This window comes from Acipenser ruthenus, chromosome 20 (genome assembly GCF_902713425.1).
Source record: "Acipenser ruthenus chromosome 20, fAciRut3.2 maternal haplotype, whole genome shotgun sequence".
NCBI classification, from domain to species: domain Eukaryota; kingdom Metazoa; phylum Chordata; class Actinopteri; order Acipenseriformes; family Acipenseridae; genus Acipenser; species Acipenser ruthenus.
The window spans coordinates 22,550,587-22,572,761 of record NC_081208.1 but is presented as its reverse complement, the minus strand read 5'-3'; the positions used below and the strand labels follow the sequence as shown (position 1 = coordinate 22,572,761).

The 22,175-nt window shown below is 35.7% G+C and overlaps 1 protein-coding gene across 2 annotated transcripts in view; it reads left to right on the top strand.

The window, feature by feature from the left end:
• The first annotated feature begins 1,876 nt into the window (after positions 1-1,876).
• LOC117425613 (NEDD4-like E3 ubiquitin-protein ligase WWP2) overlaps positions 1,877-22,175 on the top strand; it is a 67,034-nt gene continuing 46,735 nt past the window's right edge. The window contains exons 1-7 of one of the 2 annotated variants that reach the window (XM_058993682.1): positions 1,877-2,066; positions 2,536-2,645; positions 4,222-4,308; positions 5,269-5,425; positions 7,762-7,883; positions 13,071-13,208; positions 18,932-19,031. In XM_058993682.1, the coding sequence (XP_058849665.1) occupies positions 4,239-4,308; positions 5,269-5,425; positions 7,762-7,883; positions 13,071-13,208; positions 18,932-19,031 (587 nt within the window). In that variant the 5' untranslated portion in view covers positions 1,877-2,066; positions 2,536-2,645; positions 4,222-4,238. The remainder of the gene's footprint in view (positions 2,067-2,535; positions 2,646-4,221; positions 4,309-5,268; positions 5,426-7,761; positions 7,884-13,070; positions 13,209-18,931; positions 19,032-22,175) is intronic. The other variant, XM_058993680.1, reaches the window with a different exon arrangement.

Here is a 22,175-nt window from a genome sequence, read left to right as displayed (position 1 = left end):
TGTTCCTGGGTAGTAAGTGTTATTTCCTAATTGCTTATGCCTCAAAAGTATAGAAAATGACTATTATTCCCCACAAACTTTGCTTTTGTGACCAGGACAGTGATATTTTGAAATTTACCTATTTCCAATGAGAAAACGGGCGAATTTGTGTCTTTTCGTTAACATAAAGTCAGAAAAAAACAACATATGAATCCAAATTAACATGTATTTATACTAAAGTAATACAAAAATGACTACAAAAGATTTAGAAGTGAGTAGTTTTTCGAGATTTACGATTATACTGTAAATCACTTTCACGAATCAGCCCCCAAATGTAGTCTCCCATCATGTTCTTGTTATACTGTCCTTGGCAGCGGCGTTCAAAGTCCAGTATATCCTGGTGGAAGCGCTCACCTTGCTCCTCTGAGTATGCTCCCATGTTCTCCTTGAATTTATCAAGATGAGCATCAAGGATATGGACTTTGAGGGACATCCTACAGCCCATTGTGCTGTAGTTCTTCACCAGAGTCTCAACCAGCTCCACATAGTTTTCGGCCTTGTGATTGCCCAGGAAGCCCCGAACCACTGCGACAAAGCTGTTCCAAGCCGCTTTCTCCTTACTAGTGAGCTTCTTGAGGAATTCATTGCACTCCAGGATCTTCTTTATCTGTGGTCCGACGAAGACACCGGCTTTGACCTTTGCCTCAGACAGCTTAGGGAAGAAGTCTTGAAGGTACTTGAAGGCTGCCGACTCCTTATCTAGAGCTCTAACAAATTGTTTCATAAGGCCCAATTTGATGTGCAGTGGTGGCATCAGCACCTTCCGGGGGTCCACCAGTGGCTCCCACTTGACGTTGTTCCTCCCCACAGAGAACTCGGTCCGCTGTGGCCAGTCCCGCCTGTGGTAGTGCGCCTTGGTGTCCCTGCTGTCCCAAAGGCAAAGATAGCAGGGAAACTTGGTAAAACCGCCTTGGAGACCCATCAGGAATGCCACCATTTTGAAGTCTCCTATGACCTTGATGCCATCTCAGAAAAATGCAGATATGTATCCACTTAGGCATCTGGAACTAAACTGAACTGGTGGGCTTAAGGCTCCTGTATTTATACTACTATTTATATTACTGGAAAGTTCTAGAAAGTTCTAGAAGTTACTCCAAGTTTACTCAGCACTGAATCTATCTGGAATGTTCTGGAAAATAGGTAAATTTCAAAATATCACTGTCCTGGTCACAAAAGCAAAGTTTGTGGGGAATAATAGCCATTTTCTATACTTTTGAGGCATAAGCAATTAGGAAATAACACTTACTACCCAGGAACCAAAAAAAAAAAAAAATTGTTACACGGTGATATCAGTACTTTTTTTTCATATTATTTTCTTGAATCTTATTGAGATATGTGCACGATAACAACATTAAGGTGCATGTCACCCTCTTCATTTATAGTTACCAAAGTCAATACAGACATGGTTCATTACTGTATGTGTATCGTCCATGTATAGGTATTGTATAATGACATACTTTTGTGGACTACATTTTTGTATGGAAAATGCATTGCTCACTGGCCCCTTTAAATACAATGTTCTACATACATGCCACATGTAGGCAAGTTAACCTGCCATTAAAGCTGTGAAGCACAAATGTAATGGTATATCTTTGAGAAAAACACTTCTACTTATTAGTAATAGGGAAGGTGCCTTCCCCCATGTAATAACAGTGAAGCTCAGAGTAAGAACACTGTCGAAGGTTGGAAAACAAAGAGTGCTGATTAGGAATGGGGACACGGTTAATTAAATATTGCCATGGAAAGTCTAATATTGAGAATGGCTCTGGGTATGCAGATGTGATTAAGTGCACCTAAGACTAAAAGAGACGGCAAAAACTTAAACAGCACTCCGTGTTTAAAGCTGAACGGTACAGGGATTTCTGCTTTCTGTTCGCTCTTTGGAAGATCACCTTGCTTACCCATTTAATTATTTTTAGTTTAAAAACACAAATCTTGATAGCCAATTATGTTAAGTGACAACAGCAGATGAAAGAAGCCTACAAACTGGCTGCAACACGTCATGACACAGAATTCTGCTGCTCGAGGTAAAAACTACCCAATGGCTTTTATAATGAAAATTAAATATATGTAGGCCTAGTGACCATACGGAATTTGTACAGTACATTTTTATATGATTTTTGCAATGAAGTGTTTCTTTATTTTGTGTTTGTATAATTAATTAAAATGCATATTTAAAATGTGTAGTAGTACTGATTTAAAAACGTATTCTAAAATCTTTAGACTGCATTTTATTACTAGTCATTCCGGTTTTTTTTTTTAGGTATTGTATCTAATCGTTATAGAAAGGCGCTTAATGCAAAAACATGACAATTATTACTATATATATATATATATATATATAATATATATATATATATATATATATATATTAATTATTATATAGCAGTATTTAGATCCGCCGTCGTTAGTACACCCCATATAGAACACCACAATTAAAGATACTGATATAATAATGTAATATATTTGGTTATGTTTCTCCTCCTGTTGGAACAGACAGGGGGCGGGGACTATCTTCACTTTTCCGGTCACGTTGCCAATGTCACGTGACCCTGTAATAGAGGCGGAAGTGAAAGTAAACTGAGAACACGGAGCCTGGCTGAGAGGTAAAGGAACCGAAATATTTATTTGTTAGCTTAACGTATCTTCAGTCTGTCTTTGCTGTGTTGAACAAGAAAAACAAAACAAACAAAAAAAACATTACTTTAGAGCAAAAAAGAGTGTCGATATGCTCTGCAGCTATATAGCTACCTCTATGTTATTGTCACGGTACTCAGCAAATACTGTTGTGTTGTTATACACAGGGGAAGCCAAGCTGGTATATTGTGACAGCAGTTTGTTTATGATACATATTTGGTTAACTTGAAAGTGAAGTTCTTGCAGACGTAGGATATGGTTTAATGTTACCGTGTAGCAGTACACCAGATCGCTTCTTGTTTTTGAAGCACAAGAGGAAGTATTTTTTTTATGTCGCCCATTTGAATCATAGACACTTTAGGCCATTTATATTTTCAGCAGCGTTGGGACGTTTATTGAATGTCAAAACACACAATACAATGCTAAGAAATTGTTGACTTAAGTACTTACGTTTGTTTTCAAGAGCTTTACATGTCTTTTAAAATCTATTATTATAATGTTAAAGAAATAGTTACAGCTATATAGCCTATACTTCAGACTAGTTCTGGTAATAGTTCTTTAAGGGTACTGTCTGATACTAGCCTAGCATTTCTGAACTAAAACCATAATTCATTGCCATATGACACATTGAAAATCTATTCTGAAGCCCTTAAGAAGAATGATACAGTTATCATAAAACCTTAGTTGTTGCTGTCAGAGTAAAATGGAGACACTGTTGGTCTTCAGTTTGATTCCTAATATAATTTTAATATTACCCATACCAATTGGGATAACCAGTATAATCTTTGATAGTTAAAAATTACAGTACTTCAGAATGACACTGCTTCTGTAATCAAAGTTAACAAAATGTAATTCCAGTTGCAAGTGTTACTAGGGTTTTGCGTTTGCAGTAGCTGGAGATAAGTTATTGGTTACTATATGCTCCAACAGTGCAGACACAGCAGTCTGTCTGAACTTGGATTAAGTTGTCTTTACAAAACCACAGATGTTCTTTTCCTTCCGTTGTACGTATTCCTACCGATTCTGCTGTAATCAGATTGTTTATTATACCGTACTGGTATATACTTACCTGATACAACCTGCCATGTCTATTTCTAAATAAATATACACAGAGAAAAATAGCATGCAGTCAAATTGTGCCTTTTATAATACAAACAAAGAGACACCTCCATATATTCACACTGTCTGACTAAATTATGTTAATACCTAGTTTCGTCACAACTGGATAACAGGCTTTCCAGATATATGAAAAAATGTAAAGTGTGACATGTATGGACAGATGGAGGGGCATCTCCCTGCGAGGGATACAGTATTAGTGATAGCTTTACTATCCATCAGTTTTTCTGATGTTTTTATATCTACATAAAACCATAAGTACATACTTTACAGTAATGATGGATTGGTAACACTGACTGCAAAAGAATATACATTACACTTCTGACCGGTCTCTTCAAAAGCTCATCTGTCTGTATGATTCAGTAAGTGAGTGTACTTTGTTGTTTACTGTGCTTTTATTGATGTGTACTTTTGTTTTGGTTTCTTTAGAGCTGTAATGATCTGTAATGGCAGCTGCCAGTTCGAGTAGAACTGGGATTGGCCCAACCTCAGAAAAATCACAGTTGACCTTAAAAGGTAAGTAACGTAACAAGTACCCTATGCAAAGTGCACAGAGCTGCATCAGTGCATTGACAGTGTTGTCGTAAGTACATGCAATTCTTAAGCCTTCTACAGTAGACTCCCAGTAGAAGTCTTAAAACATTCTACTCTTCACAGTAGTATGATCACAGCACCAGCTTTGTTTTGTCAGTTTGTAAAACTCAACTTTTCTAAAGTACAAAAATACAACTCAGTTTGTTGTAAAGTCTATTGAGTGCGCTCTCTGACTATGTTTCCAAACTACAAGAGCATCAACATGTTGCTGTGTAGTTCCTTCACAGTAATTTCATCAGCATGCATGTCTCAAAACCTTGTCTCTTTAACTTGAAGCTGATCCCTTGGCGGGGAAAAAAAAACAAACATTGTGTGTATATTCAGGTCTCAGTAGTTGTCCAGTTTTTTTTTAATTATTATTATTTTTTTTTAATTTGTAACAATGCATTTAAAATAATTATAAAATGGAAACCAACTTAAATCAATAGATCTATCTATAATTACAAGTGTTTAGGTAGGCTTTGAGGGGAAACAGAACAGGGAAACCTTTACAAAATATCTCAGTTTTCTGGAAAGTAGATTGTATTATTCGTTTCTAATTCTGCTTTACCCTTTTTTTTGTTTTAGTATATCATTTATCTTCTGTCGTACTGTTATGAATTTGGATTTGTTTTGCTGTGAATTCATTTTGATTTGCACAAGTTATAAAGATTACCACTAAGTGGTGCTGTTTAGCTGTGCACTGCAATTCATTTTACTGCTTATTTGGTATCACTTTCAGTACAGGCAGAAAAATCAGAGTTACTGTTTTCTGTGCTTATAACATCTTCATCCAAAGTAGGCATTGAAACTAACAGACAAAGTAAGACTGTATAAAGATTTACTTGCTGCTGTTTAGAAGAGCACTGTGCTTTGAACAGTGCTGGTATTTTCTTTTGTCAGTTTTATCAGCAAAGCCCCAGTCCCCCAAAGCACCCAGCAGAAACTCCCGAATAAACTCCTTTGTGGAAGTCACCCCAGACGGACTATCAAGTGAGTCCAAAAAGACGGGAAAACGTAGCGGGAATCCTGAGCTCCATTGGAATGAAAATCTCACTTTGTAAGTTTCAAGCTCTCCTTTCCATTGCATGATTAGTACCCTAAAAATAATATCAGTAGTAACACACATTTCAATGTGCTGTCAAAACAGCCATGATATCAGTGCATTTTTATTAACTTGTGTTATTTTGGTATTACAGAAGATCTTTTGATTGTGTTTAAAGCTGTGGATGATGAGTAGTTATTTTACATTTTAGCCCCCAAGGTAGAAATGTAACAGTTCAAACATTTGTATAGAACTCAGATAATCAATCTAGTTGAAACTGTGATCTCTAACAACAGCTAAGGTATAGTAAGCATTCAAAGACAATACAAAACTGACTTTCACCAAGTACTTTTAATGGGAGCGTGTGGATAATGACAGTATTGAACTTCAGTGCTATGATTGAACAGCCTCACTCCTCTACACACCTGAGTATTGTATGCACACAGATAGTTGCAGTATCCCAAACATTTTACAGTAAAGTACCATTGTTTCTTACAGTTTAGCCCTCTGTGCAGTTTACACATACTAGCTGGTATGCCCTTCTGAAACCTGCTTGCCACTGCTTCTGTGCTCTAAATACAGGAGGTACATTTCCACTACTACTACAGCAGAATAAGGTTATAAAGTGATTATGGAATTTATAAAAAAAAAAAAAAATAATAGTAATGATCACCTTTCACATGGCATGTTTTTTGCCACTTTTCCATTTCTCTGAAAACTTGGAAGATTACCATATGAATGTCCAAAATGTCAACAAATAGAAATATGGAATTTATGTAAAACAGTTTAAAAAAGTTTACTTGGGAAAATCCTCAGATCCTTAAAGATATTTACTTAAAATGGTCATAAGCACATTTATTAAAGTATAGAGTTATTAAACCAGAAGTAAAAAACAAATAAATAAAAAATAGGATTTGTGTATCGTCATGAAAACAACGATTTGGTCTTATATAGCCAAACCATGTCTTGCTGAACTGATGTAGTGGAGGGTAAAGAGCTATTAAAAAAGTTGAAGGTAAACTTTCATACATTTGGTAAATATCGCAAAAATACCAGTCATGTCATTTTTCAAATACATGGAGAACAATGGAAATAATAGAAATTACAATACCACAGCAGTCTGGCATCGCAAAGCACTATTTTTGAGGGGACATTAATCACGAATTGTCTGTTAATCACATACCGTATGTAAACTGTTAAGCTAGAAAATAGTGTACTGTTGTTGTTTTTTAAATGCTTGCATCTGCTCTCCTTGTCGTAAATGCCTTCTTAATAATAATAATAATAATACAAAAATAAAATAAAGCTTCTAACAGTTGATGTTATTGATTCTTTAACATACACATAATGTACCTACAATGATAAATTAATTCAAATTTGCCTTGGTAATTTGCCTCTCTCTCTCTCTCTCTCTCTCTCTCTCTCTCTCTCTCTGCAAACCAACTATCCACTATATGTGCTAAAACAAAGGTGTTATGCTGGTTACTAGGATAGATGATTGAATAAGAACTTGCATCACAGATTGACTACACTTGTTGACATCAGTATTTACTGGTAGTGTGGTAGATCTTTGCCTTACATATACATAACTGTGTGTTGGGGGTGTATGGGAAGTATGAGTGTGTTCATTGCATTATGAACTCTACCTACCTCTTGATTCAGCACTAGCAGTAGTTGTGTTTACAGCAGTGGCATTAGCAGGATTTAATTAGAACGTAAACTGGGTCTAAACTGAATGCGTGATACACTGCTCAGAAAATGTATTTTCTCCCTAAAAGAAATGTCTACGAATATTGTTGCTGACCCCTTCCACATCACCCATGCCAGAGCAGTATCATCAGTCTGTTGGTGCTTGTTTTGAAGAGCAAAGGCACTAATGATTAAAAAAAACAAAAAACTGTTGTTCTGGTATAGAGTACATAAAATACTTACTGTTTGCATTTTCTACAAAATGAGCCAATAAAAAAAATAAATCAATAAATACATTTAAAAAAAAAAAAAAACTTCATACTATTGTTCAGAGCTTGCATCAAGTTTTCCACAAATCAGATGAGTTCTGTTCATGTTTGGGTGGCTGTCCACATCTCAAGTCTGCCCTTGTGTTAGTATGTTTTTGATCAGAACTCTGAGAGTGGATGATCACAAAGACTGTGCTACTACCCTTGCAGCCCTGTGCTCCCTCTAGTTCAGGGTTTTAGACACATTCAAGAGTGTGGTGAAAGTCCATGTCAGACACAGTGCTTGTGCTTGTGCTTCTTCCTGACCATTTATTCTTCAGAACTGTAGTAATGCTTGGTATTGGATACAGCTAAAAAAAAAAACATGGGTTCTCTTTTTAAATTTCTTTCAAGGAATGTTACCCCCCAGAGCCGTCTGGACCTGAAGCTGTGGAGCTGTCACACTCTGAGAAACGAGCTCCTGGGGAGTGCCTCCATTGACATCTATCACACTTTAAAGAGCAACAATGGCAAAAGTAAGTTTATTTGCAGAGAAGATATACAAGAATCAGCAGTACAGGTTAAAGGCAATGTTCAAATTGGCTGTTGAAATACAGTTTTTTTTTTTTTTTGTTTTGTTTTTTTAAACCATTTACAAGGAAACAACTGACTCGGATGATCAAGCCAGCTGTTTTTTAAATAAAGAAACGCACTCCTCAGGCGGAAATAAGTTCCCTAGCTTAATTAGTGGTCAAGAGAAATGCGGAGGAATAAGTTGCAACCATTGCAACCAACAGCCAGCCATTCATAGCAAGAGCTAAACATTCTTGGAAACTTTAATGGAACTTTTTAAAACAGTTTATTTTTATTACTGAATGAAAGTTTGTGATGGATGACTTCCTTCTTAATCCCTGTGGATCATCAGTTCAGTTAATGGCGGCATTGTCAGTCATTTTATTGAAAGGGTTTAAAAACGATGTCAAGGCACAATATGTTTGTTAAATGATAATACAAAAACACTTCTATATTACACACCTACCTTACTTAGTCACACTTCTTTTAGCAGGACCATGAAACTTGTTTTTTCTTCCCAAATATGAAAATGATTTTCTCAAAGGTGAAACTTCTACTTACTTTAAAGGTTAAAGCCAATGTTCAGAAATTTCATTACATTTTTAAAAGGGCGCTTTTTGTATTAAGAATCAATTTAAGACTGCGGCAGCTATGAATCGGTTTCCCAAAGCCCTCATGGGCACTTGTGCAAAATAGACCTCCTAATTGTGCCATTATTTGAAGTAATTTTTTCCTTTGCAATTAATCAGGCTCCAAGAGCTGGAGCTCAAGTCATTTAAAAACAATTCAACTCCCTGCTTGAATAGAATGAGCTTCTCAAAGATCTGTATATCGACTCGGAATTGCATGATTGGCAATCGGGTCAAGCAGTCATGCACGCTAGCAATTCCTCTTTTTTTTTTTTTTTTTTAGGACTGTGTCTTTCATTGGTAGAGTGTAAAGTTGTATAGAGGCTGACAGCCTTTGATAACACTAAACCAGGATTAATATTTTAGTGTAACAACATGACACATGTAGCAATAATTAATGACCTAGGCCAGCTTGAAAACTAGACCTTCTACTTCGCCTCTCGTCTAGATCTTGTTTATGCTTGTTTGGGGATTTCTTTGTTTGAAATATTTTAGGAGGGTTGCATTGTGGTGGGGACAGAAACCTAGAAATTGAGAATTCCATACTATTCCTAATCCAGCTGACAACTCTTGAAATGTATTTTTGTTTACGATATTTTTGTATAAGTCACTCTGGATAAGGGCGTCTGCTAATAAATAATAATAATAATAATAATAATAACACTGACTGGCATATTGAAAAATCTCTCTGTAGGTGACATTAATATGCAATAGTCTTTTATAATTCGAGAAAAATGATCAAATAAAGTGTATTTAAAAAAAATAAAAAAAATAGAAAAATTAAGTGAGATTGAGCCCTAATTGTGACCCGTGGACACCAGATTCATTTCAAACTGTTGGTCTCTTTGTTGGTCTCTTTCTACAGTCCTGTACTGAAGCTACACAAACAAGCAACTTGGTCTACTAGCTTGTACTAATGGTTTGCTTTAACAGTAGACAATGTCTTGTTTCATAAATGGCAGCTTTTTAATCACATATCTTATTACTTGGAAGTTTTCTGTATAATTGGTTTAATTGTGATTTAAAGAGTGTTTAAATCTGCGTCCTTATGAAATAAGCTTTTTTTTATTGGCTATGTAAAGGCAAACAAGAAGGCTACAGTTACTGTCCTGTGCAGAAATGTAGGTTAATGGCAGCCTGGGGATTTTCACTCTGAAACAATCTAGAAGCTGAAGGTAAATGTCAGTCAATGGGACCTGAAGTTTAACAACTGAGAACCTATTCAGAAGGATCTTAATTGCTCTGAAATTACTCTAGAAACTTGATATGTGACCAGTTCAAAACTGTACCAACATGGGTGAACAGAGTCTGATTCTGTTTTCCGTCTTAAAGGAATATTCTTTTAGTATAAAAACCCTCTGTGGCTAGTTCTTTTATTCAATATACCTTTTAGGTAGTTTGTAATAGAGGGATTTAATAGTAAATGTATGATTTGATATGTCCTAGATGAAAAGTTGGACTATGATGGAAAGTCTGCTTTTTATACTGACATTGCCTTTGGTGTATACCATGCTGGACATATAAATAACATACCTTAGATTTAATACACTAATGTTGTACATTTAAAAAGAAAAAAAAGTTCTGTTTTTGAATACTACTTTTATCCTTTCATGGCAAAATAAAATGTGGCTAAGCTTAATTTGTTTTAAAATACTTCTAAATATAAATACACATGATTGCTAACTATCTAAAGAGAGATTGAATAATGTGATACTTTACAAGGATTGTTGCATTTGCTGAAAAATCTGAATTAAATGTTGATTTGTCTGGTAAAAGGCACAACTGTGTGGTGTGCTTGTGGGTCATACAAGCACAAGTCCCATGGGTAATGTTGCATTGGCCAGCTACTTTACCCTGCCATGTTGAAGCTGCCCCTTTAGGCCAGGCACCTGGTGAGCTTTACCCAACACCTACAGTGCTGGAGTTTGTCCTGCAGGGATCAGGAGCTCGCCAACGTGTTTTATTAGTACAGAAAAATAGATATGTAGAGAAAGGGTCCGCTCAGTTTCTTTTGTGGATTACCCATGTGATAAACTTTAAAAAAAAGTTATTTTACTTTGTATAAGGCACTATGATGATGTGTAAAGCAGAGAAATTTCTTGCTGTGGAGATTAATTAGATCCAGAATGTGCTATTTTGGGATTCTTGGGTGTCCTTTCTGTGAGCTTGGTTGTAAGAATACAGTGTTAAGCCTTTGTAATCCAGACGTGGTATAAAAGTAATCACTGTGTCTTCCAACGCATAAATCAGACCCATCTGGTACACGTTGAAGCAAAGAAGATGAAAGGGTTTAAAAGATGATGCTGGCACTATCCTGGATTAGGGCCTTCCCTCTAACATTTCTGAAATTATAGGTTATGACAGTTCATAGTGAATAAAAACTTTCAAAGAAATTATCAACTGAATGTAAACTGCAATTAAATTGGCTTTTATATTTCAGTACAACTATAGGCCTTTTTCCATCCAACTTTTAAGCTCGGTAAAACTTATGCAAACAAGAAAATATATGCGACAAACACTATGGAGAATGGTTTAAGTCAAATTAAGAAGTTTTTACTCACATGACAAGCTCGCTGGAGGTGGTTTTATTTTTTACTCGCAGCGACGTTTTATTCGACACTTGCATGGAAAACCGTAACGCACGTATTTCTGGTCCTAGCGCCATTCCAGTGACGTCAGATTGTTTAATGTGCATGCTCTGTTAAAAATAAGTTGGCAGACATGGAGCAAAGAAGAAACACAATTATTTTTACAATTACTGAACGAATATGATGTTGTCTCTGCACTTCATTTGTTTATGTTTTAAGTTCAATTTCTACCCATTCATTTCAATAAAAAAAAAATCATAATTACCAAAAAAAAAAAAAGGTCTATTAAAAAATGCTGTTTTGTTTAAGAAAATACTGGCAAAGAAATAAGCTAAGAACATAAAAGGAAGAAACGTTTTAGCACTAATATATATAAAATGTAAAAGAAATTGACCTTTTTTATTTTATGTTAGACCACTGATACATAACGTGGTAGAAACTTGATTTCCTAGTGTGTGAGTTGTTTGAATGTGTATTATGATATTAAACTGTACTTTTTAAACTATTAATTTGTTTTCTACGAACAAGTTGTCTGCTCCCTGACTATTTTAGGGAATCCTGAATCATATTATACAAAAATTCAAATCATGGGATGAATACTATCAATATATGGAATGTATCGGGGGGGGGGGGGGGGGGGGTTCAATGCCAAAAATGTGCTGATTTGTCTGACAACAGAGCAGAAATAGAAAAAGCAGCTTTTAAACTATTGGGAGAATATGTGAAAACAGTGCTGCAGGTTTTATACCTTTACCTTTGTAAATACCTTTTACGCATGCAACACTTATTTACATCATTTTTGACACTCACTGCAGGTTCAGTTTTCCCATATGGGATGTACATTTTATTGTTGGTTTTGTGAACTGCATATGTGGAACAGGGTCAAGGTTAATTATTTAAGTCGGTAGAATGTATACTCTCTAGACTAGCGAGCGAGTAAAATAAATGTATGGAAAATCATCTAGCGAGTATATTTCTTGCGAATAACCTGAAGACATCGTGAAACATGCAAATTAGGCTATAATAACATCACCAAACATCACGGGGAATTCCCCTTTGACTAGCTAGAATTTGCAGAGGATGGTAAACCATTTTTTCGCCCTTATGTCGCTACTATTTTTGTAGCAATTTTACTTTTAAAGTAACTTATAAACTCGCTTGATAAATGGATGGAAAGCACTCTTATCATGTAGTATGCCAAGTGCTTCAATCATCCAAGTTTGTGAGAGAGCTCTGAAGAAAAGTTAATGTGGTATAAAAGAAGCAGATTTAGAAAATAAATAAATGTATTATTGCCCATACTTAATGTATAGCCAGAGATTTATTAAGGATAGACTTTAGGCTATTATGCTATGTTAGTGTGTGTCTATATAAAGAAGTATTGTATGACACCTAGCCATTTCTGTGTACACAGTTTAAGTAGATGTCATTGTTTGGCTCCACACCATTCAAAACAAAATGCTGTAATTTAAATCTTAGCTGATCGAGGCACTGTAGTCTAAAGCGGCATCTTTAACCTAGGAGAACAGAGTTCAAATCCTAGCCCTCTTACAAGACCAGCATGCATTTTAATACAGCTTTAGGTTTTTTCCAGCCAGTGCTGGAATGATGAAGCATGGAAACTGTAAAACTGTTTGATGGTGCTTTCCCAGTACTGGATTGTGGCGCTCACAGTTTCTGGTTTAGGGTTGCATGAGATGAGACAGACTTGGCCCTTTGCCTGCCTCTTCTGTGCCTGTGATGCAGATGGACTGATGACTGTGTATTCACCACAGATGTTTTGGGTGGCACTAAATTCCTCATGAAAACATTAAAAAGAAAAAGAAAGAAAACTCTAGAAACCGATAAAGGTCACTAAACTCTGCAGTTTTTTGTTTTTTTTTAAAGCACAGAAGTAACTGATTGGAATATTAATTTCTGTCCTTGGTAACAGTGGAGAATATTCAGCTGAACCTGAACCTACAGACGGAGAACAAAGGCAGCCTTGTGTCAGGCGGAGAGCTGACCGTGTGCCTGGATGGACTGGCTGTTGATCTAGGAAGTTTGCCTAATGGCAGCGCAGTGACAGACAGTAAGTACTAAATTACAAACACACACATACATACACACATTGCAGATACCTACACTGCATACCATGTGAGACAGTGACAAATAAAGGGGTGAAAGTGATATGCAATTAGCTAAGCCAGCATCAATTTTAACACCTGTCGTCTTGATGCTATTCAGGTAACAGTATGGTATGCAAATTTAGGTGTAAAGATGTTAATTCAGCAACAACATTTTCTTCTGAAATGAAGGTACTTTAGTCAATGTATGCTTTGAGAAACTGATTCTCATTTTTTTGTCTTGTAGTTAAGTGTCTTTTGTATTTTGCAATTATTTCTCTGCAGTTCTAGAGTGGAAGCAATCGGCCTGATTTTACTTAACTTCAACTTTACCAAACTTTAGCTGCAGAGTTTGTGCAGTATAAATGAACTATAGAATTATACATATTAAAATTGGATGACTTTAGAAAACATTTCAATATTATTCTGTTTTTTTTTCTAGTTTTTCTAGTTTTTACTTTTTTTTTCTTTTATTCCCTTGATGAAAGAGCTGAAAATGTTGCATTTGAGGGTATTCTTGGTTAATCTGGAGTTAAACTAAGTGCCCTTTTTTTGGTACTTGACTGTATATTCCAGGCACAATACGTGAGACGTATCCAGACATTGCTAGAGGGAAAAAATATCTAGAAAAATTCATGATTTAGAATCCCACGAGACTGTCTGCATTTTGTATGATGCTATAATATGTGTACATGTCTTGTAGTCATTTAAACCAATTTTGGTATTTGGTGTTTCAATAATAATTTATCTGGTTTTGAATTTGGGTTTTTAGGATTTAGATTAACTGAATCTCTTTTTTTAATTCAGTTTTACAAGCTCGCTCTGTCCCTTTGGAATGTTTCAGATGTTTGTCCACAATTTACTAGGCTGGGGACTCCCTGGCCACCTTTAACTAAGGATTTCAGCAGCTGCTACAAGAAAATGACTTTATCATTTCTTAGCTAGATTCTGAAGGGGTCCTAGAGTTGAAAGATTTGAGTGTCCACATTGCCTGAGCCAGGCACAGAAGTCAGTTTAACCTAAATGCTCCATCATGGCTTAGCCCCAGTAAATGAACCAGTGTAAACAGTGCTCGAATGAGACACACTTCACATTTTATTTCTTTCAACTTCATCACTTACTTCAAAAGGTGTGATTGATACATATTGGTAAGTACATATGGTCAAACAATAAAATAATATTTTTGGGTTATGGCACCGTAGCAGAAATATCCTTTAATTGTTTGACGGAGTGTATTTATAGATGACAATTTCTCACAATTGTTTTTGGCCCTTGCTGCACCTGCACACGTCAAAGCAGTGACAGCATTCTCGGATTAAACTGGCAAAAACATAGTTATTGTATCTGTGAGCAGAGGGGACTGAACAACTTGGCTTGCTCCACTGTAATATGGTGTTGACAGAGAGCATCAGATGGTAATAATCAAACAAATAATCTAAAAGAATAAAGCACGTTTTTTGGATTTCCCTCTCATTTACTCAGGCTACCACCCGCAGGAGAAATATTTACTTCCCAGAGCAGATTAACCAAACTGGTTGGATCTTCGTGCGCCTGGAACATTATATAAATAAAAAAATGCACGGACGTGAGACACACAAGTAGTAATGAGTTTTATCGCTGCCCTTCTCCAGTATCAAGGACATGGTAATCTGTCACTGGCTGAGTTACTTTGTTCATGCTGTAAACAAATAGAAACAACAGTTTGTTGCAGTCATGGTCCACATTAGAATGGTGTGTTCAATAAATTAAAACTCAGACTTTAATTCATAGTATTGTAAATACAAGATAAGGGACCATGTAAACCTTAGAAACCGACCACAAACATTTTATTTTCTTGCATAACACACACAAAAAAACAAAACAAAAAAAACACTGAAAGATCCAAAGTAAGAAACGTCTCTAACATTTCAGATGTTTCTGATTAAAATATAATGAGACCTGGTGACTTGGAATGGTATTTTCCAAGTTCATTGTCAGTCCACTAACATTTTATACAAATGTATTGTACTAAAGTTGAAATTACATTTGTACTATTTCACATTTTACTAAATTGTATTGATTTGTAGTGTGGTCTTATTTATTACCACAGCTGTAAATGCTACAGTATAGCCACTTCATTGAACATGATCAAACATCACTTCTAAACAATTATGATGATCGAAGATGATTTTGAAGGGCTGTATTTAGCCTATGAATGATCTGTAAAGTTCGACATTATCTGACCTATACAGGTTTTTTCAGACACTTTTTATAAGCTAATATTTGCCATATGCCAAATATCCTTCACGAAGGACTGTGACAGAGCTCTAAATGCAACTGGAAGGCCTTATCTGCATATTCTCCATTACACTTGGAACACATGCTTATTTGAGTTTATGCAATGCATGTGGCTCAGGTGGGAATGTAAAAGGTGTTTTTTTTTTTTTTTTTTTTTTTTTTTTTTTTAATATATTCTGGGTCCCTCTGTCATCACTCTCCTGCACTGTTTTCAAAGTGACTGAACATCATTTTTTTTTTCTTCCTGTGTGTTTCCAGACCAGTTTCCATGGTAGAAGGGAGAAATGTATTTATTTATGTATTTATTTATTTGCTTGCTTATTTTTTTAATAGCTAATTCACCAGTTCTATCTTTTGCTGTCAAACATATCTGTCTTAAAAAAAAAAAAAAAAAAATAAAAAAAAAAAAAAAATAATAACATGTAAATAAGAATTGTCAGCAACACCAGGTGCAGCAGAGATGAATGCATTGATGAGCTTCACCACTGTGCTCCCACCCTCACCTGCGTGGACAGCCCTCTGCAAGGTACCGTTGGGCTGTTTGACATGAGGCACAGCGAAGAAAAAAAATAAAAACTGTTAATAACAACCACAGCTAAAGGCATAGCCTACTTCATCCTGTAAAGTTTTATGTTTTGGCTACTATTATTTTGAAGCTGGGAGTTTTTTCCCCATATGCTGTTTTTTTGTTTATTTATTTTTTTAAATGAATCGCCTTTGACATTTTACTTAATATTATGAATCTGAATTGGAACATTCTGTATTTGGAAGAAGAGCTGGATACATCTTTGGACAAGAGGACTTGGGATAAAGTTTTTATAAATGCCTGCACTTGCAAAGCCTTAGAAGAAAGAGAAAGTAGTCTGCTGTAATTAATGTAAAGTTCGATAGCTGGTTATGATTATTCCATGCAGACCCTCCTTCATGAAATCTTATCTGTACACCGGAAAGGAAAACTAGGGAAAATACTCTGATTTACAAGGTAACTAAACTCTGCAGTTTTTTTTTGCACAAAGAAGTATTGTTTTTTGTTATATTTGTGACATACAAGGCCAGGCATGTTTGTATGAATGGGCTGGCTCACAGCAAATCTATTTAGATAAGTCTAGTTTTCATCTGCGATTGGGAGCACATCATATAATAACGTTAAATGCATATTTTTTTTAATTGCCAAATTATTTTTGCACTTCCTCATATTAAATATTTTATGTATATAATAAAGTAGGTACAGTTTATATGCTTATAGCTTAGACTTGAATTATAAAGAGCTTTTAATTTTCAATTGCAAAGTTCGAAACAAAAATAAGTTAAATAAGCTTAATACATCATGCAATAATATAACGTTTTTTATATCTGTAAATCGTATGAACTTTGCTAATCTGGGATGCTGGTTTAAATGTATCGGAAAATGCTGTTATTTCATCAGATGATGTAAAGTTTTAAGGTCGTTCATTTGTGAATTATGAAACATTTCTTCAGGGAATGTAAACAATGAGCCTGATTAAATATCTAACCTAAATCCGACCTTGTGCATGTGCAACTTACAAATGATAAAAATAAAGGTCTGGTTTTCATAGTGCAAGCATGGCACTATGGATTCATGAATGTACCAGAGAGATTTGGGATAGGTGTCACTTTCACTAATGTATCAGGTAAAAATAATTGTTATAGTGACTGAACTGAACATTTATTTTGTTTATACCTGTTTAGGAAGGTTTATATGTTTGATGTTTTATGAACACTAGTATAATTAATACCCATTGGAAATATTTGTCCATTTCAATAACTTTTTTTTAGTTGACTTTAAAGCCAGATATTTATTTAAGTAACATATTGAACCATTTTACATATCAATAATTGTTCACAGCAAACAGTATCTTATTACACTGGTATTACTTTTCAGCAACCATAAGTTTGATGGGTCATTCCTTCAGAAACCCTACTACCTGCAGCTTTACATATAATGTACTCCTTTTTCTTCTTCCTGATTGGATGCAGTAGTCAAAAGTTTAGAGGTGTCAGTGTCTAGACTATTGACTTTACTTGACATGTAATTGTGATTTAAAATAATGGCATTAAAAACACATTTGGAAGGTAAACCACTAAAGATCCTCCTTAATTAAGGTTTTGACATTGAAAAGGCCAAAAAGATGAAATCCCATGAAAAGGTCAGTGTTTCTTCCTCTCATAAAAAAGTTTAAGGAAGGTGATATTCTTTTCTGTAAAAATAAACCTAACCTAAACTACCCCTAACATTCTAAAATAAATATGATTAATATTCAGGTGATATGTCTTGTAAATAGCTGGAACAAATGTTTTGACATGACCTAGGCAATAACACAGCAACAGAAGGTGAGAGGTCACACCAGTCAAGGGTGTTTCTATAGCTCCACAGTCTCTCAGTCTTATTGATATCTTGATTCTGCAGTTTGTTGCCTCTTGTGTAAGGTGCAGTTAGGCTTGGCTTTGAAGAAATGTTCTTACGGGGTATCCAACATTTGTCACCCTATAGAAAATGTTTCCTATAGGAGAGAAACTAATTTGCTCATCCAATTGTTACTGCCACTGTGATGGAAGGAGTGCTTAACCATTGCTTTCATTTTTTTTTATTTTGACCTCTTACTAGCTTTGCTCCAAAAAAATGTGGTCCCCTTTTCATCATTTGTCAGCTTTATATCAGGATGTTTTTTTCTTCCATCTACTGTATGTGAATACATATTGGATTGGAATGATGAAAACACCATTGTAGAATTCAGAGACTTTTACATGAAAGTCACCCAAGGAGTAAATCATGCATTGTGGAGTGGAGTAGTGGTTGGAGTAGTGGTTGGAGTAGTGGTTAGGGCTCTGGACTCTTGACCGGAGGGTCGTGGGTTCAATCCCCAGTGGGGGACACTGCTGCTGTACCCTTGAGCAAGGTACTTTACCTAGATTGCTCCAGTAAAAACCCAACTGTATAAATGGGTAATTGTATGTAAAAATAAAGTGATATCTTGTAACAATTGTAAGTCGCCCTGGAGAAAGGCGTCTGCTAAGAAATAAATAATAATAATAATAATACCCATTGACAACATGCTGTGCTGTCATCATTACTGGTCATTTAAAATTATTATTATTATTTTTTGCCTGGAACAACCGTAAGCCCCCCTGTTTGGTCTAAATTGGAAGTGGGTGTTACCTATTGGGTGATTTGTCATGGAATGACCCACCTCTTAAAAGATGATTAATGCACATTGGACATACAAATTTAAAAATAAGATTGAAATACTTTTAGAGATTGTAGGGCATGCTTTGATATGCATTCTGGAAAAGAGTTGCACTTGCCCCAGTGGAGGGGGTCCTGTTGTGTTGTTTTATTGTGCCACAAGAAAACATAAACCAAGCAAGCTTATAAATACTGTTTCTTTTACAGAATCGCAGCAGGATGAAAAAGACAATGCCGACACAATCCAGAGTGATGATGAGTCTCAAAACCTGCTCCCTGCCACCAGCACCCCTGGAGCCAGAGAAAGGTAAGCATCACATATACGTTTACTGACTGCTAATGATTTTCTGCTTTTATCTTGAAATCAGTCATAAGCAAACCTCAGATTTAAAGAGCCCAAGTAAAATACTTGCAAAAATAGTTAGGAATATAAAAATTATAATAAAAAAAACATCTATGAATGTATGGAAATTTAACATCAACTTCCTCTATGGCAAGGGAACAACAATCTAGTCTCCCTCCTGTAATGAATCTGTCAAACTGTGAATGGAGTGTCTGTCAGTTTGATCAGTGGGATGTGTTCAGAATCTCTTTCACTGTCGGTGACTCACAAACCAATCGTGTTTTGAGTTAAGTCTTTAAAATGGTATAGGCACTGCAGGGATTCACTTGAAAGGCATCCAGCAAATGCCGAACCCCCAGCTCAAAGCCATAACATTATGCACGGCATTCCCTTACCTGAACCACTGATCTTCATAGCAAAGGTTTCTATTTCCTCTTTTAAAGTGCACTAAAGTTTTAAAAAAAAAGTTGGTATACTTAATTGATTCATTTTAATATAATTTACCCCATTGCACACATCAGGTGTGGCACAGCAATGATCACTGAGGTGTGTGGTAGGAAACTGCAGTTAAAGTACTACTCTATAGGAATACGATGGTGGCAGCAGTGTATTTAAAAAAAACTAAAACAAAAAAAACAACTTTGGAATCAGATGTTTTGATGTGTTGACAGTCTTGGATCACAGACTTACTTTGTTAAAAATTCTTCTCACCAGCCTAACCTATTTGCTTTCTCCCAGACTTTACATTGCTGAGTCTGGAGTGGGGCTGATGGAGATGGTGTGGGGTGAAGGGGTGGGGGGCGCCGGCGAATTGTAAATTCACAGTGTAGTGACTAAGGAAAAGCTAGCAGCCCAACATCTTTGGAGATTCTTGTAAATTTCCCATGACGGATGGTGTCTGGATATTTTCAGTGTAGTGCTGAATTAGCAGTCAAATTAGGATTGTAACCCAAGGGCCCCCCTGAGCTGAAGGCATTAACAAATTGTGCCACCAATTAAATCCGTGATGTAGAATCCTTGTGCTTTCCAGTTCTGCACTATAAGTAAATGATTCATCAATGATTCATTGTCTTTATGTTCAGTCAGAAAAGGCTGAATCAGTGACTGGTCATAATGATGAATTTATTTCTCCCTCAATGAACCGTAAAAAAAAACAAAAAAAAAAACTGTTTGCTTGCACACAATTGCAGATTCCACTGCATACATCTGTCACCTCTAAAAACGACACATCTCTTTTGGAGAAGAATGGCACAAAGAAATCTCTTTTGTGCATTTTGTTAAGTGGGTGCCACATTTCATGGTCAGCTGTGAAATGATTAAGAAGCTTGATTCTGACATGTTGGTGTAATGCTGACCTGTTCTGGGGTCTATGTATGTTCACTATACCCAGCTACAATTCACTGCAAACAAAAATGGTAACATTTTATTTTTGTACTCTTGACAAACATAAGCTTTCAGGTGTATTGCTAACACCAGTAAACTCTGATTGTGACCTATTTTTGGGTTGCCTGTGATGTGTAATGCAGACCTCTCTGTTAAACAGAATTTATTTATATATATACAGAGTGCCGTGAAAAAGTATTTTCCCCGTGTCTGCATTGAATGTTATCAGATCTTCAGCCAAAGCCTAATATTAGATAGAAGGGACCCTGAGTGAACAAATAACACAAAAAGTTGATACCTATTTCATTTATTTATTAAAGAAAGTTTTGCAACACCCAATGCCCCCGTGTGAAAAAGTAATCGCCCCCTTAGACTCAATAACTGGTTACGCCACCTTTAGCAGCAATAACTGCAACCAAATGCTTCCTGTATTTATTGATTAGTCTCTCACAGCGCCGTGGAGGAATTTTGGCCCACTCCTCCATGCAGAACTGCTTCAACTCAGTGACATTTGTGGGTTTTCGAGCATGAACTGCTCATTTCAGGTCCTGCCACAACATCTCAATGGGGTTTAGGTCTGGACTTGACGTTGTTTGACGTTCTGCACTATCGGAGTATCAGTGTTCATATTTTGTGTGTGTTTGAATGTTACCAGCTGTTTCCCATCTCATTACGTACTGAAATGAGGCAAAGCAGATGTCTACTATAATGTATTCATAATATTTCAGGTGCTAAAACATTTTCCATGTTACGTAACATCTAGTCCCTATTGAATTAGCTTCTGTCTCTTTCAGTTTGTGGCTAAAGAAACCTTTTTTTTCATATAGGAGGTGGGGGCAATGTAATTAGGTGCAATACAATTATGGAAAAATTGTAACCTCTTATTTGATAACAGGATAATACAGCATATTCCTGTCGTCCTTCTGTCCTGTTAAATCTGGCATTACCTAGGCAAATCTTACCTTGTGATCAAACCTTAAATAACTTGGAGTATGTAAGGTATGGATGTACATAATATGTAGAACAAAGTTTCTATTTCTTTTCCAAACACACCAAATATACATCATTTGTGGTAAGTAATTTCCATGAGAGCAGCCAAATTTGATTTGTACCTTTTTGACATGGAAAGGTAATATATGTTATTGAAAATAATACAGCACAGTAAATCATCACAAGTACCTGTACCTACAACACAGAATGCACAAGGAGAAGTCCTTACAAAAGTGCCCCATTTTAATAGAATATGTTTCTACTAGTAGTAACAATAAAAAGAACTCACCAAACCTCTACCCATATTCAAAAGAGTACTGCATTCTGTAACTGTGAGCTAAACTTTGAATAGGTCCCATTGTGTGCCAAGAAGGTGAAGGGCTGAGAAAAACTCCCCCTTTATAGGATGGGCATAATTTGGTGTACAAGGTCTCAAGAGCAACTTGAAACATGCCTTTAAATTGACTACTTTCTACTCTTTAGGTAACAAAGAGTAGAAAAAACAGTCCTTAACAGTCCTTGTTTTCTGAATATAGTCCTAATATTTACTACACAGGTGTATTTTATATATATATATATATATATATATATATATATATATATATATATATATGGTTTGGTTTGGCACATTTACATTCCCCCTTGTTTCAGTTTTTTATTTATTACTTTTTCTTTTTATTCAAAGCGGAAATAGTAAAAGATTTGTCTTTCCTTTAGCCCTGACTCTCTTTTTTT